Below are 15,611 nucleotides of genomic sequence, written 5' to 3'. Positions count from 1 at the left end.
GGAAACGACAAGTACTGATCAAAAGATGTGTACTTACTCGAAATACCGAAATAGGACAGCCCACAATCATGCCATTTCGGGTTTTTATTATACATTTCCGCTTTAAGCTGGCAGAAATTCAAAAGCTAGCGCATAAAAACTTCAAGCAGTGCCAAAACAAAAAAGACTGAGATTTGTCGGTGAAACCCTGCCTGAAAATCGTAGGGAAGTGAATTACTGAATTATATTAAACACGTTGAAAAAAAACGACGGGATGACTTATCAACCAGTTTTTGAAGTAATGGCGCCATTTCTTGTGGAAAAAATTTATACAGACGAAAGAACAGGGGCGTAGCAAGATGTAAGTGTTTGGAGGGCTCGATTGGATTCCATCCCTGAAGGTGTGTTTATGATCGGGGACGTTGCATTTGGAGCGTTTACTTCCAGTTTTCCAAGAAACGCTGTGGTTCTGGTGAAGCCCTTGATCAAGTATGACCATCTTGGTGAAATCATCAAACCGCCATCTTCCTACGAGGAAATTTGGACCGACGAGGGCTCCGGGGGTAGACAAGACGGCTCTTTTTGGCGAGTACATGCTCCTCCAGGCTTTGTGGCCCTGGGCGATGTGGCTTGCAATAACTGGTCTCAGCCGACCCCTGAATTTACCGCCAAGTATGCCTGCATCCGACAAGATTTGCTTTCTGCTGATGCTGAACTGTCTTCCACAGCTTTGTGGAACGACAGTGGCTCCGGAGCAGAGCGACATGTTTCACTCTGGCCCGTGCAAGGCTATTACCAGCCAACTGGATGTTTTAAAGCCCATAGAGCATACAACAAACCATATTTGGAAGTGTACACGCTACCAATTGCCAAGATATACAGTAAGGAATGCTCCAATAACTAACAGTTGAAGAAGTAAAATTATTGACGTCACTAAAGATTCTGAATCTTGTATAGGTCTTCGTCAAATCTCGTTGATTACGCATGTATCTGCAATAATGTGTCAGAAGAACCGACTGCAATTAACGCTTAAAAGAATCATAGAAGCTGTATTACTGTATAAAAGCATGTGATTATAGATAAAATAAATATGACTACAGTTTCTTCTCATGAACATCGAATTTGTCGACGCTTTGTAGTCTTTCGAATTTGTTAAAAACTTGTGTGAGCAAGAAACCATTAGCGTCATTTAATGTTCGCTTTGGATATACAGTTCTTTAAAATCTTCTTAATTTCACAGTGAAGAGTTTCATAGCACTCTAGTATTCAGCTACTACATCATAGCATCACGAAGCCATTTTTACCTTGAATTTGAAGCTGATCGCTCGCTACTAACTGCATGAATCAGTGTAATGTAAGCTAAAACCCTAAGTGTGCTCACTGAGACATCAATGAACCAAACACAGACCTTTTTAAGAATATAACCAGACTCGTATCATCTCTTGTATGGATTGATTATGAGCTTCAACCGATAGCTAACCAAAAGAAAGGCTATTTCTTTGTCACAGACTGAAACCTTCGTTTAAAATGCGTTGAAAAACCAATACTTTCGGGTTTGACTTGAGACACAAACATTACACTGATTGGTGACTTCCGGCATTTCTCGGAATTTCCGATCATTTCCTTTTCCTTTCCCTTTTTTTTTCGACCAATTAAAATCATGACTGTTTTGTTACTCTGAGAGCTAGGAACTAAACCAAGGCAATTTAATCTCTGATAGTTTGAAAAGCTAGTAAAGTTAACTTTACATCTCATATGATAGTAAGGAGCGCATTTCGATGTAGTGTCGCAACATCGTAATCAAAATAATCACCACTTTCAGGAGAAACAAAGGCAAATGGACGCGCTATATCGTGTATTACTTTCGAACCTCGAATGACTGATTAAAGCAACGTGTCGAAGCGCCAAATAACACTTTTCATTTGGTCCTCAAAAATCAGTTATATAAAGGTTTTCTAAGGGGCTCATTGTGGTGTATACAGAGGAGAGTCGGGGAAAGGAGGGGGCTGCACCCCCCCTTCCCACACCTTACCTTTTTCACTACTAGTTTGACAACAAGCTTTAAGCAACGAACAGATCGCTTATACAACTCTAGTGGCTGATGTTTTTCATGCAGCCGCGCGTGAGGGAGGCGGACGGGCGTGTTCGCTCAAAGGAGTATTTTGGGCCCCAAGTGGTTTCAATATTCATACGATGATCGAAAAGTGTAGGGAGAATTTGTATAACCCGTATGTCATACGTCAATGAGAAAATAAAATTAAGAACATGTAGTTGGGAAAATTTATTCTTGTGCCCTAGATGTCCTGGAATCTGCCTATCGAGAATAGGACTGATAAGTCATTTGAGGGCGTCCCACCCTCCCCTGGCGGGACCTTACACAACTGATCATCGGATACGTGTTTATGTTCAATTGCTAGAATAAATTCGGCATGATGGCACGATGCCTGCACTATGTCACTGTGCTGGCATTATGCTCGATCCTCCGACTATAGCATATATCTGAGCCTAGTCTCGAGACTTTCTCAGCCACAGCGTCAGAAAGCCAGTCTTCGTTATCAGAAGTTTAATTGAGTATTGCTGCATGTCCGAATTGTCGCTGTTTTGTTGATAACATTCTTTACGCCTTTTAATAGCTTATTTACTAAAGTATTAGTTTCCTACAATTATACTCCGCGCGTTGTTGAAAATGCTTACTTTCTTTGGATCATGCTGAACCGGCAGGTAAGCACAGGAAGTGCGTTTCAATTGGGGGAAACGTGCTACTCATATTTCATGCACCTTTATAATCTTATGCTCCCACACAATATTCTTGGTTCAGATACTGCGTCGATCACTTTGAGGCTTCAACATCTCACCCCCGGGTAACCCACGGGCATTTGATTGTCGTCTGTGCCGTAAGGGAAGGGATGGGAATTTTAAACTTGTCTTGCTGAGGTGAGGAATTTGAGCCGGAAGTGTCAAGCCTTTCTCGCAGAAAACACGTGTTTTATCTTAAATATGCAGGTGGTCGGGCAAAAGAAGAAGGGCTGAAAAGAAAAAGTCTACAAGGTCTAGGTTTTAAGGCTTGATCAGTAAGTAAAAAGTTAAAGTCGCTGATTTTGCCTTTTACAGAAAAATTGATCGTTGAATTCGATACTTGGGTAGGGCATTTGAACACAGTTTACTCCTACTTGTTTCCAACTAGGGCTAAATGCAAAAATCCGGATGTTTTAGGATTATTTTAGAGACCAACAAGATTTTTAAAACATTGAAGATTTTGTAGAACATTTAGGAATTTTTAGACGACAATGTTCAAAAACATACAACCGAGAGAATGAAAACAAATTTATTGGTTTTTCTTCCATTGTTTCTGAGCGGGCTCCATGAAACTGTCAAACTCTGCTCACCGTTTATAGTCGTTACTGTTTGTTTGAAAGAGGAATATGTTAAGAGACTAAGCTGACGAACCACTTAAAACATTGTCAAGAAAACAAACGGATCTTTTTTAATCAGTTTGAAGGTGCTTCCACGCAGTTTTACCACAGGAACCTCGCATTTTATGTGATGTTTATGTTTATATTTTTTTTGTTTCAAAAATCGGGATTTTTAGAGAAAATTTCGAGATTTTAAGAGACAACAATGAGATTTATTGGCATTTTTTGGAGAAATTCCGGATGAGTTTGAGGCCATTTTTCAGGATTTTTGGATCTAAGGCCCTCTCCGCACTAGAGGCCAAAGTACAGTTGTCTCGACAGAATCAAAAGACAATTGTTATCAAAAATTTTTGTTTCGTCTGTTGCATCCGCATTAAAAGTTTCAAAGCCGTCAAATTCCATCAGCGCCTGATCTGTTCATAAGACCAGCCAGTATAGTTTTTGGCACAGAATTCCACCTCCAGTCTACAGTATTAATCCTTAGTCGTTTTAAAATTTTAGAATCTCCGAATTTTGCCACAAAAGACATTTTTTTCCTTTCTATGAAACTGATTTCAATTCAATTACACGCTGGTCGTAGCTTTTACGACGAATGATTGACAAGTTTAGCACGGTTTTGCTTCTTCAGTCGATTTTGTCAAATTTTTACCCGGCCCGGGAAAAATTTTGTCGGCGTGTTCTTATGATTTGTCCGCTCCGGCCAAAATTTTGTCAAGTCGCGACAAGCAACCGCACTCACAAAATTTTGGTGATGACAGAAAACTTTTTCGCTAGTGCGGAAAGGCCGTATGTCTATCTCCCACAGTCCAGTACATTTCAATGTGAATCGCTGGTGCGTACCCAAGCGTTAAACTGGTTATTAAAAATATAATGTATCTCATTAGCATATAACGAACGAGTTAGACGAATTTACTAATACGCGTTGACGAGTCCTTTTTGTTCACTTGCCTTTGTTTCGATTGACCGTTGTAATTACTTTGGCTATAGTATTGCGACACTCAATAGAGAAATGCAGTCCTTGCCATCATACGGAAGGCATGAAAAGCATTAGAATTGTAGATCAATAAACTCTATTTACTTTTTACACTTTTAAAAATAGGCATTTAAGACTGCAGCTGCATATGGCGACTGATGTAGCACAATTTTTTATGGCATTGAAAAGAACCAGGGGTTGTACGATGATGCTAGAAGATAGCGTTGCAAAAGATTTGTCTCGGATGCAAAACAGAAATCCTCTCATAAGCATTCCACATACTTATGAGAGCCCTGTTCCACCGCAAGAGAAATATGACTCAAGAAAATAGCGAATAATTATCACACAGCTACTAATTAAATGGTGACTAATAATCGTATTAATAATAACAATAATAATAATAATAATCATAATGAGGATGATGACGGAAGTACTTGTAATGATAACTTCTAGGGGCGAGCTCAAGAACCTCACCGTTTCTCTGTCGGTTTATCCCTGGGCTCCAATGATGATTAAACTAGCCTTCTTTTAATTTTGATTTGCTTGTACATTATAAATCATTTTCTCGTTTCATTGTATTTCCATTTTTGTGGAACTTTCATTTTATACAACAAGGCATTCCGCGTTGTAGAATATTCCCCCATTCCGCCATTCCATCGTTCCATCATTCCATCGAATAGCGTCATCCTGTTTAGCTCAACGTCGTTGCTCGCTTCGCAAATCTAGCGGCTCTTCTGAGCATTTGTCTTTGATTGAAATGGTAAAATTACCTTTTTTAGAATAAATAAAATTTGTCTTCAAAGTTTCCACGATGTGTAGATCAAACCTATTTAGATAGTTCTGCGAGGAAAAAGTCTTTATTTCTATTACGTGCCGAGACGCCACTGTGAACTATTTTGAGATGTTTATCATCTACCGTAGAGTCACAGTTAGAACAGAAAAATTAAATCTTCGGATCTACTGGGAATAATTCGCTGATTCAAACGTTAAAATGATCCCTCTTGAACGAAAACAATTTTCCTCTAAATTTTCATGATACGCCGATCACTCCTTTTGAGACATTTCTGCAAGGTAGAGCTTTCTTTTCTCACGCGCCATTCTGAAATGATTGTGAGATGTTTATCGTCTTCTGTAGCCACTACGAAACAAACAATTGGCAGGTGACCACTCTGTGAAACATTCGAAGCGATTCGAAGAAATCGTCACTAGGCGTTGAACGACCGAAGATGTTCAGAAACAAACGAAAGCCAAGAGCGAGGAATATCGGGTAAAACTCGCCGACTTCGTTGTGAACGAATAGGTCGTTTGTAGTCTATTGTTACACTCACTCACTCTTCAGGACAACATTGTGGTCTCGCTTTCATAGGAGGCAGTAGTCAAAAATAATTAAATTCCCTTGGTTTAGATCTTCTCGAAGGTAACAAAACGAACATGATTTAACTCGACCGAATAAAAACACATCAGCCGATGATGAAATTTAAAACCAAAGTAAAAATAGCGACAATGACTGAGAATTCCGAGAAATACCGGAAGTGAGTTATCACTGTAAGGAAACGCGAGGCAATTTTTACCTAGGAAAGAGCCTTGCTTTTGGTTAGCTCTCAGTTGAGACTCATTATTGAGCCATAAAATAAGTAGGAAATAGATCAGTATTTGGTTTATTGATATCTCAGTGAAAACAACGAGGCTTTCACCTTACATTTCCCAGGCCCAGTCGTAATCATTCATAGAGTAGCCAACGTTCAGCTTCAAATTCAAGATAACAAAGGCTTTATTTATGATCGATACTATGATGCACATGCATAATTGAGAAAAATCTAAGGAACTGCACATCTAAAGCGAACATTAAACAACGAACATTAAACAACGAACGTTAAACATTTCTTGTTTACTTAAAGAGCTACCCGCAGACTCCAAAGTCCAACTAAGCGAAGTTAAGTGTTTCTGAGCAAATTTAAGTTTCCTGTTTTCCTATCTAGTTATCCTAGCTATCCAAGGTCCTTTAACAATAAAACAACTTCTGTAATTCTTGTAAAAAGGGATTGCATTTGGTTCCTTTAAAGAATAACAAGTGCGGATACATGCTTAATCAAAAACGTTTGACAAAGATGAAAACACCTTTGAGATTAAGAATCCTCAACGAAGTCACTAGTTGCACTTCCTTCATCGATATAAAAGTTAGAAGTAGTTCAGATTATTAGCGCACTCCTTCCTGTATATCTTGGCGACTGGTAGAGTGAATACTTCCAAATTTGGTTTCTGGTGAGCTTTATGAGCTTTAAAACATCCAGTCGGCTGGTAATAGCCTCGGACGGTCCACAGTGACACATCTCGCTGTGCTCCAGAGCCCTTATCGGTCCACAAAGCGGGGGAAGACAGCTCAGCATGGGCAGAAAGCAAATCTTTTCGGATGCAGGCATACTTAGCGGTAAATTCAGAGGTAGGCTGAGACCAGTTATTGCATGCCACATCACCCAAGGCCGCAAAGCCTGGAGGAGCATGCACTCGCCAAAAGGAGCCATCTTGTCGACCCCCTGACCCCTTGTCGGTCCAGATTTCCTCGTAGGAGCATGGAGGTTTGATAATCTCGCCAAGATGGTCGTACTTGAACAAGGGCTTCACCAGAACCACAGCGTGTAGAGGAAAGGAAGACGTATGCGCTCCAAATGCAACATCCCCGATCATATAAACACCTTGAGGGATGGAATCCAGTCGAGCCCTCCACACATTTATGTTTTGGTGCGCTCCTGTTCCCTCGTCCCCATAAATTTTTTCCACTGAAACTGGTGCCATAACTTCAAAAATTGCCTGCTGATTCATTGTAACGTTTCTTTGTCAACGTTTTACAAAATAACAGTACACTTCGCTTATGACTAATTCGAAGTTGTTTGCTTAGTTGCCAGGCCTTTAATTTGGAGTGAGGCTGAAGGTGACCCTGATATACGTGTAGAGGCCAGTATTTAGTTAGCATGATAACAAGGTAATTTACATTGGAAATAGGGTAAGAGAGATGCTAAGTTTTTAGCTCGGTAAAGAAATAGAGAAAGGTGTTTTTCGTCTTTTCACGAGCGTGGGACAAAGAAAATAATTCTGAGTCCCCATGATGAATCGAACCCCAGACCTGCGATGCTTTACTACTGAGCCACATATCGACTTTGCTGATCTTAGCTGTATGCAGGACGCGTGTCATATGACCGTCTGTGGCTCAGTGGTCGAGTATCGGAGCGCGGAATCCGGAATCCGGAATCTGGAATCTGGAATCTGAGGTTCGATTCCTCATGGGAACTTATTGTAAACAATCTATGTAAGACGTATTTTTTCGCAGGTTCTAAGCAAAGTTCAACGTTTCTAAGGCCGAGATTTATGCAAATTGATGTTCTCAAATTTACCCACTTTGAGTTAGTTTACATTGTCGTACTTTTTCTTACACTTTGCACGGCGGCGTAGTTATAATGAAGTCGTCCCTAAACTTGGCCGTGCTGGCTGTAGTTTTTCTTGGTTGTGTATATGGTGGAGTTGCCGTTAAAAAACCGAGGGAAATGTGTGAAGAAAGGAAGAACCAGAGCCACACAAGATATTTGTGACGATAGTAGGTCCATGTTTACAGCGAACAATAGATTTTGCAGCAAGGGTAGAAGAGGGGTTCTTTCATTTTCCTTCGTCACCGAAACGAAGCATCCCCGTTAAAAAACAGTTCGGACATCTCACAATCAAATTCGACCAAGGTCTAATCTTTAAACCTTTTCATCCTCACTTTGCGCTAGACACACGTCAGGAAATCCCTGTCATTGTTCTCAGACTCTCGTGCATCCGCAGCCCCACTCCCGTTTAAAGGCTTGGCAACTAAGCATGGACTATTCTGGCGTCCGAATGAATGTGTCAGGTCCCGCAGAAGGCAATTTATTATTTTTGTTGTTGAAAGGCGAAAAGCAGAGTCAAAAAATCTCTCATTTATTTTTGAATAATAAATAAAATCATTGTCTTCTTGTCTTGGTGTGCTCCTTTTCCTTCCTCTCCATGAATTTTTTCCCGAAAAATGTCGGGTTTATTTAAAAAAACTGGCCAATATGTCAGTATTTTGCCTGTGCAAGTCAATTCAGCAATTTACCCTCTTACTCACACGAGAATCAATCAATCAGCGCGGTATGTACATGTCTAAAAGCTGGTACACGAAAATATTGGAACAACAGAACACAGGAAAAAAGGAACACCGGAACACTGGAACACGCCAGAATACCGTAACACGAGAACACCGAAACACGCTGGAATACCGGAATATCCCGCAACACCGAAACTTTCTGAAACACTGCAGAATATTAAAAAAAAATGACTATAATGAAAAAAATAGTTGAAAGGATTTTAAAAAATCTGTTAGGGATATTGAATGAGGACAAAAGAACTAAGATCATCCGAGCAAATTGCCATATTGAAGTCTCCCCATAGATTCATGACTGAGGAAAAAAATTAAAACAAGAAGTATCCAAAAAGAGGAGGTACCTTCCAAACGGAGAGGGTTGAGGGCGAGTGTTTGTGAAAGTTCTCAGAGAAATTGGCGCCCAGGCCCTACAATCCTGTCTCCAAACTCCTCCCTGTTTGGCGCAAAGTACCTCTTATGGCCAAGTTAAGGAGTGTCCGTGCCCTTTCCCCCCACCTCCCGCCGGAATTTTCCTGTAGTTGGTCATTGTGCTTGCGGTCGCTCGACCGAATAGTGCAATTTTCGTAACTTGAAATGACGACAAAACAAATGTTGTGAATGAATGCCAGCACCTGGAGTTCATCGTTTTGGTTTGCACGAGTATTAGTTAGTTGGCCTGCTAATAAAATGGAAATCTGGCTTCAAAGGTTGAGACAATGGTTAAGTATGAAAACTGTGCAGGAGATTGCTTTGACCCCTTGTTACCAACACCCCTTGTGGGATGTAACAGGACCTGTAAAAGGCGAAGAGGTAATAGCATTCCAGATAAATTTTGGGAGAGGAAAATTTTTGTTGTTCTCTGAAATTGGGCTTTAGAAACGACAGTGTAGTCGTTCTAAAAGCGCTAAAGGAAAGCACTCTCAAGACTCCAAAGTCTCCACATCTCTTTCTATCAAAATTGTGTTGTTTTTTTTCCCAGGATTAAGAATCAACAACTCTGCGGAAAGACAGGAAGAGGTGAATCACTCATGCACCTTTTCGATCCCCTTCCAACCGGGAATGCCCTAAACGGATTGGGCTATATTCTCGTTCCCATTTCCCCGCGCGCTAATCCGCCATATTGCCTCTTTCTTGAAAGGTCAGCATTAGATTCCATCCACCAAAACCACCTTGGTCGAGAGGGACTGAGATGGAATGATGGACAACTCATGCACGAAAATTACGAAGCTACGACAACATGCCGACTTATCCCGATGACCTAAGTGTATTATTTGTTTGGGAAATTGCGTCAAAACTTTTTACTAAAGAAATGGTAAGTATTAATTTATTGTTCGATTGTAGTATTATAAAACATTTTACGCAATTTTATGCAGATATTTCACGTATTTAAAAGGTGCCTAGATGTTACGTAGTTTTGGTGGATGTCATTAGGGAACATCCACCAAAACTTTGACCAAAACCATCAACAATATATTTTTTAAATTTTATCTATAGCCACTGTTAGATGTTCAGGGAGACAAAAGATTTATACCACTAATTAGCAGTTAGTGCTCTGGCTAATTATTTTTTATGGTGCACAATTGCTGACCGACCAAACGTTCATAATGATTATCATAAGTCTTAACACATAGAATAAAGTGGTTTTGGTGGATGTTTCTCTCCATCCACCAAAACCACCACAGAAATTTCTGCTACTTCCTTACAGAAGACTGATGTGACCTGCTATTTGGAGTACATAACCACAATCTATTTCTTTGTATGTAGAGATATTTTGGAAAGTTCTTGAATCAGCACCTTTTATTATTGAAACCATAATCATAACATGGTGCATAATATAGCCACAAAAGGTTCTGGTGTGGTAATCATGTAATCTTGAAACAGGAGAGTTTTTAACTGACTTAAACTGATTTAAACAAACATTTGCAACAAAATTCCAGGTCCAGAAATTTCTTCCACTATTTCCGCTAAAATCATAACCTTTAAGTACAGCAAATCAGCACATTAGTAATTGTTATCAGGGGTCTGAAAATCCTGTAAATCTTTCACATTTATTTCAAGTAACCTTTAATTTCACATGGATGAATAAGTATACACTCAAGATGCAGAATGTCTTACATTTTACAAACTATTTCCCTTTTTATGGATAGACAGTGAAAGGCCTTTGCCACATTGGTGAATCAAACCACTGTATACCATGGATTTTGTGATAATTGTTTGTTTTTGCTCACAATACCCAGAAAAATGGAGGGGATAAATTTAAATAGCAAATTCTATGGTTAAAATTAAATAACATTGGAAGATCAAATTAACTTTGTACTGTTTAAAATTCAGTTTTGGTTTCTTGCTTATTCCAGCCTCTTGATATTCAAAAGCATTCCTTGTCATTTTTGTGTTCTTCTGTGTACATAACTTGAAAAATAAACACAGAGAAAGGAAACCACAAAGGATTAAACTTGAAGCTAAAGCAAAGTTTAAGTTGAGCCATAGCTGATCCAAATACTGAGCACTTTGTATTGTAACCCATTTAGCAGTAAAGGTTATCTATATGTCTGCCAGCTTGTCACAAGTCTTACCCCTCTCCTTCAAAAGTCTCTATAAATAAATTTTTCTTTGTGGTTCCTAATTGATGATAAGTATATTACAGCTCCTCAATTTTCCTCTCTCAAGACAAGGTTACTCTAAATTTAACAAAGTAATGGACTTGATAAAACTCAAACTATAACTCAGCTGGCTGCTACTTGCAACCTTAATTTCTAGATATCAGTATACAATAATCAATATGTTATAAATAAGAACCCTAATGCTTAATTTTGCAGTGATCACCTTCCTCCTTTTCATTTGCAGACCAGACTGGAACCTCTATAGGTGTGTTTGCTTGTTTTGAGTGGGGATGGAAGAAAAGGAGTCATGCCGCATATCTGATTTATTAAATTGGATTTTTTCTGTTTATACATGAGTAGAACTACCTTGTTCTCTGAAAAAAAAAATTTCTCGCATTTTTATCTGTGCTTTGCAGTCAAACTTCCTTGTGTCTTGGACAAGAAATCTTATTTTCTTGAAAACAAAATCTTTGTTTCCAGCCTTCTGTGATAGGTAAATATAACAGTGTAAGATGAGTGACAGTGTAATTCTCAAGTTATTTTTTGGAATTTGACAAAACGGAAGTGTCATAGTGTGATAAGGAGCCAACAGATGATTGCTTGATAGAAAGCAAAAAATGCAGAATTGCATATATTTTCTCCTTTGTCAGCAGCATATGTTAGTGAAAAGTTCTTATAATTGTTAACTTCTAAACCATCTTCAATTTAGTCAAGATTGAACTGTTATCACGTTTGTCATAAAAGTATTCTGAGATCAATGTCATATGACCCATTCATGTATTTGACCTTTTGAATTAGCAAGCCATAGTTGACAGAAACACAAAGGTTGAGGATAAAAAGAAATTATTATATACAGTACTTCTTCTGCATCTTTTCGTTTCTTTTTCTCTCCAGCTGTTCTATCTATGCCGTGCTGGCAATTGAACACTTTCCTTCCCAAAATTAGGAAAGGCACACCAGTAAAAAACGAATTTTTGCTCCTTAAATATCTCATGCATCTTCCCCCAGTATTTTGTGACTTCTGTCCGAGGAAGGAGGTGTAAGCGTTAAATTAATCCGAATGATTCCACAATTGTGGTAGAACTTAAACTAGATAAACTAGTGAGAATGCACAATAGCGATAGCAAAGCTTTGTAATGCCAAAGAGCTATATCAATATATATATATATATATATATATATATATATATATACACCGGTGTTCCCAAAACCTTTGACAGCTTTAAAGAAAGAAAACTTCGTCGTCAATCCTGTTTCAAATTCCGCAATAAGTTTATGCGCCTCATCAACAGAATTTACGTATCCTAAATTATCTGCATGTCTACCATCAATGGTTCGCGACTTAAAATTCTCGCTATGCTGTTTCTGTTTGTTCCTCAAGAATCATGGGATTTACAGCTTCGGATGTTCAGCTACATCACTTGCGGATTTCCGAGTATCTTCGGTTATGTTTTGCAAGTCATTAAATATTCCATCCCAGTCCCTCTCGACCGAGGTGGTTTTGGTGGATGGAATCTAATGCTGACCTTCTTGAAATTGGTTATAATGTGGCTACGTGTTGCTGTAGGTGTCACAAGCGGAGCTTTGGTGTGTCTGAAGGCCATACCACATATTTTCCCACAGCTCTATTATAAAAGAATAAAGGAACTCAAAATCGATGGAAGGGAAATGGAGATTCCCCCACGTTGCAGAGAACAACTCGCAGGAATTTCTCAAAAACTTGGGATGAGTGATAAACAAGATAAGATATCCTTCTTCGTGTGCAGGTCTCTTTATCCCAGTTCTTCTGGGGCTACATGGCTTCCCAATGGCGCAGTTATTGGAGTTCCTTTATCATTCTATTTTAAGCACGAGGATGATCTTGGGAGGTTTGGTGAAATCTGTTTCCAGGACGGCAAGGTTCCTATGCTGTTGCAGAGCAGGTTTGGCCAAAAATTTATCCATACACAGCTTTCGTCGGACGATAACATAGCATTCTGTATTGGTCGTGAACTGGTTCATCTAAGTAGTTCTTTTGATATCGCGTCTGACGTTTTCTTTGCCCCATCATGGCTAATTGCAACGTACGCAATATCAAGAAGGACACGAATCGTTATACCCAGAGCTTCAGCTCTTGTGGACGGCATTGTCAAAGTCACGTTATATTTGCTTAGCTTTGCTTGTTTTTGGCCAGTAGAGCGTCGCCTTAACCATTACAGAGAATTCAAGGCAGATGAAATGTCTGCTAGGTGTGATCTTGATGTGGCTAAAGGTGGGGTTGATTGGGTGTTGAAGAAAAAGAGATTTCTGTCGCTTATGAAATCTATACAGTGGGGACATGAATCAAAAGAAATGCTTTTTAACACTGTAGACTCTACTCATCCAAAGTTACTAGATCGATTGAGGAGACTGGAAGTAATTGTAGATGAAAAGATCAAAGGTGCAAGGTAACCATCTGACCCTGAGCTCTGGTTGTTAATTCTCCCCTTTTGCTCAATACCTGTATTCTCATTACCTGTTTGCTGGATAATGTATGGGTATTGTAGGAGGATGTTAGATGTTAATCATTTCCAGGAAATAAAGGGTTAAAAAAATGTGTTGTTTTTGTCTCGGAAGTAGGTTTGGCACAAAATTTTAATATCAATAAATTTTCTTAATCAGTTTTATAAAATTATGCAGACAGTAAGAGAATTATGGCACTTGAAAATTGCATTTTTATTATAAATGTCACTAAATTTAATTTACCATCATGGTAAATAAAAATATTTGAAAGCTGTGTCCTGATTAATGGTTAACATTCAAAGCATATGCTGTTTGAAATTCTCTAAAGCAGCTTAATTCTCCATGATCAATTTTATGATAACAATATCTATCTATTTTATACCTGCATACTCTCACATCTGCAGAGTGAAAACCTCTGTCTCATGCAAGCTCACACTCCTTTACCAATTTCCCATGCTGAAAACTTGAGTTTGTATCTCATGAATTTATTAAAGTGAGCTGGTTAGGTTACCCAAAATTAATTTTTCATGCTTTTTTCGAGAAATCGCTGGTGAGCCTTGCAATCAATCTGATTGGCTCTCATCAGAGCAATTTATTCACAAACTACACCATTTTATGCATTAAATCCTAACTTTTTCCCAACCAGTGAGGTAACTTTACACACGAACCAATCAGATTTCAAGGTTTGTTTACAAAAAAAATCCATTCAAATAGGCCATTTTACAGTTGTGTGCGAAGTTGCCAAGCCTTTGATTTGGAGAGAGGTTGAAGGTGACCTTGTTGTAAGAGAGACTAGTACCTCTTTAGCATGATAACAAAGCAATTTTCATTTGAAAAACAGCCAGGTTTGTATCATAACAAGGTCACCCATAGCCTCACTCCTGTTCAAAGGCTTAGCAGCCAAGCATGCAACTGTAAATTGGATTATTGGGAGGAAAGTAGAGACAACTAATGCATCTTTTAACCCAACCAGCTCAATACTGGATCAATCTATTCGAATGACAAAATCCAGTGATTATTACAATAGATGTAGCAAAGTGTGACTGAACTTTGTGTTGTGAAATTTTGGTTTGAAAGTTAGGGAAGGGTGGGTAACCAGTTACTCCAATACTGACTTTTTCTCATCGTTAAGCTCTCCCTAATGTTAACTAGTAGGTGAACAATTTTTTAGTTATTGTGTCAAAAGCTGTTAAGTATATAAAGAAAACGACAAAACTTTTAAGTTTGTAAAACATGTTTTGACGGAAACTAATGTCATCTTCAGTTAATTAAAGTACAAAGCATTGGAAGTTGAATTTATAATAAGCAGAAAAATAAGCATTTTTCCTATCATTATAAATTGAACTTCCAATGCTTTGTACTTTAATTAACTGAAGATGATAGAAGTTTCAGTTGAAACATGTTTTACAAACTTAAAAGTTTTGTTGTTTTCTTCAAATTCTTGACTTGCCTGCTACTATAACGACCTTTTATTAAGTATATATACTAAACTAAATTTTCATGAAAAGGTGTTGGAGATGTTTGTGAAATGGAAATGCATATGCTAATTTTTTGGCATGTGCTGTACATGTTTTTCTTTGTAATTCAGTACATGTTATAAATTTCTGACAACTTATAAGACTACGAAATCATTTTGTGAAATTTGAAGAGAGAGTGAAATAGAACCATTTTGAAACATACCTATGTTTACATAACAGTGACCTGAACCAGGTTGAGTCCGCAGTTCTCCCAGTGTCACGTGGTTTCTCCCTCAAAAATGTAGTTAAAATATATCAAAATAGCGGCTGTAATGAGGGCCTAAGTTTCTTTGATAATCAGTGTGTTAAGTCTACCAAATGTTCTGAAGAATGTTTTAAAAAAACTTTTATAAACGAAAACATTCACTTTGAAAGACTTTGCTTTAATTTGAAACTTTTATCGTCGGTGTTTCGATTGGCTACGGTCATTGATATTTAAGAGATGCTTGATTTCATTTCTTGAATATCAAGGACCGGAACCAGATCAATTCTTGATGGATGTTTTTTAAAACTG

General features: G+C 38.4%; 2 protein-coding genes, 1 long non-coding RNA gene and 1 pseudogene across 3 annotated transcripts; 3 read left to right on the top strand and 1 right to left on the bottom strand.

Moving 5' to 3' along the window:
* Positions 1 to 124: 124 nt before the first annotated feature.
* On the top strand, positions 125 to 1,067 carry LOC131786858 (uncharacterized; annotated as a pseudogene).
* Positions 1,068 to 6,112: 5,045 nt separating this feature from the next.
* Positions 6,113 to 7,281, bottom strand: LOC131786846 (uncharacterized). Its single transcript, XM_059103915.2, has one exon. It carries the CDS (start codon positions 7,183 to 7,185, stop codon positions 6,544 to 6,546), a length of 642 nt encoding a protein of 213 aa, XP_058959898.1. The 5' UTR covers positions 7,186 to 7,281; the 3' UTR covers positions 6,113 to 6,543.
* A 2,361-nt stretch (positions 7,282 to 9,642) lies between these two features.
* LOC136283393 (uncharacterized) lies at positions 9,643 to 11,969 on the top strand. Its single transcript, XR_010718758.1, has 2 exons — positions 9,643 to 9,812; positions 11,345 to 11,969. It is a non-coding gene; the product is annotated as an uncharacterized lncRNA (long non-coding RNA).
* A 655-nt stretch (positions 11,970 to 12,624) lies between these two features.
* LOC131786855 (transmembrane protein 177) lies at positions 12,625 to 13,674 on the top strand. The gene has a single exon (XM_059103927.2). The coding sequence runs from the start codon at positions 12,645 to 12,647 to the stop codon at positions 13,527 to 13,529; it is 885 nt and encodes a 294-aa protein (XP_058959910.2). The 5' UTR covers positions 12,625 to 12,644; the 3' UTR covers positions 13,530 to 13,674.
* The last annotated feature ends 1,937 nt before the right edge of the window (positions 13,675 to 15,611 follow it).

This window comes from Pocillopora verrucosa, chromosome 9 (genome assembly GCF_036669915.1).
Source record: "Pocillopora verrucosa isolate sample1 chromosome 9, ASM3666991v2, whole genome shotgun sequence".
NCBI lineage: Eukaryota > Metazoa > Cnidaria > Anthozoa > Scleractinia > Pocilloporidae > Pocillopora > Pocillopora verrucosa.
The sequence above is the reverse complement of the archived record's forward strand: the minus strand, read 5'-3'. Positions and strand labels throughout refer to the sequence as shown.

Excerpts from the sequence above, each read along its gene's own strand:
- LOC131786855 (XM_059103927.2), top strand. The coding sequence starts at position 12,645 with ATGTGGCTACGTGTTGCTGTAGGTGTCACAAGCGGAGCTTTGGTGTGT.
- LOC131786846 (XM_059103915.2), bottom strand. The coding sequence starts at position 7,185 with ATGAATCAGCAGGCAATTTTTGAAGTTATGGCACCAGTTTCAGTGGAA.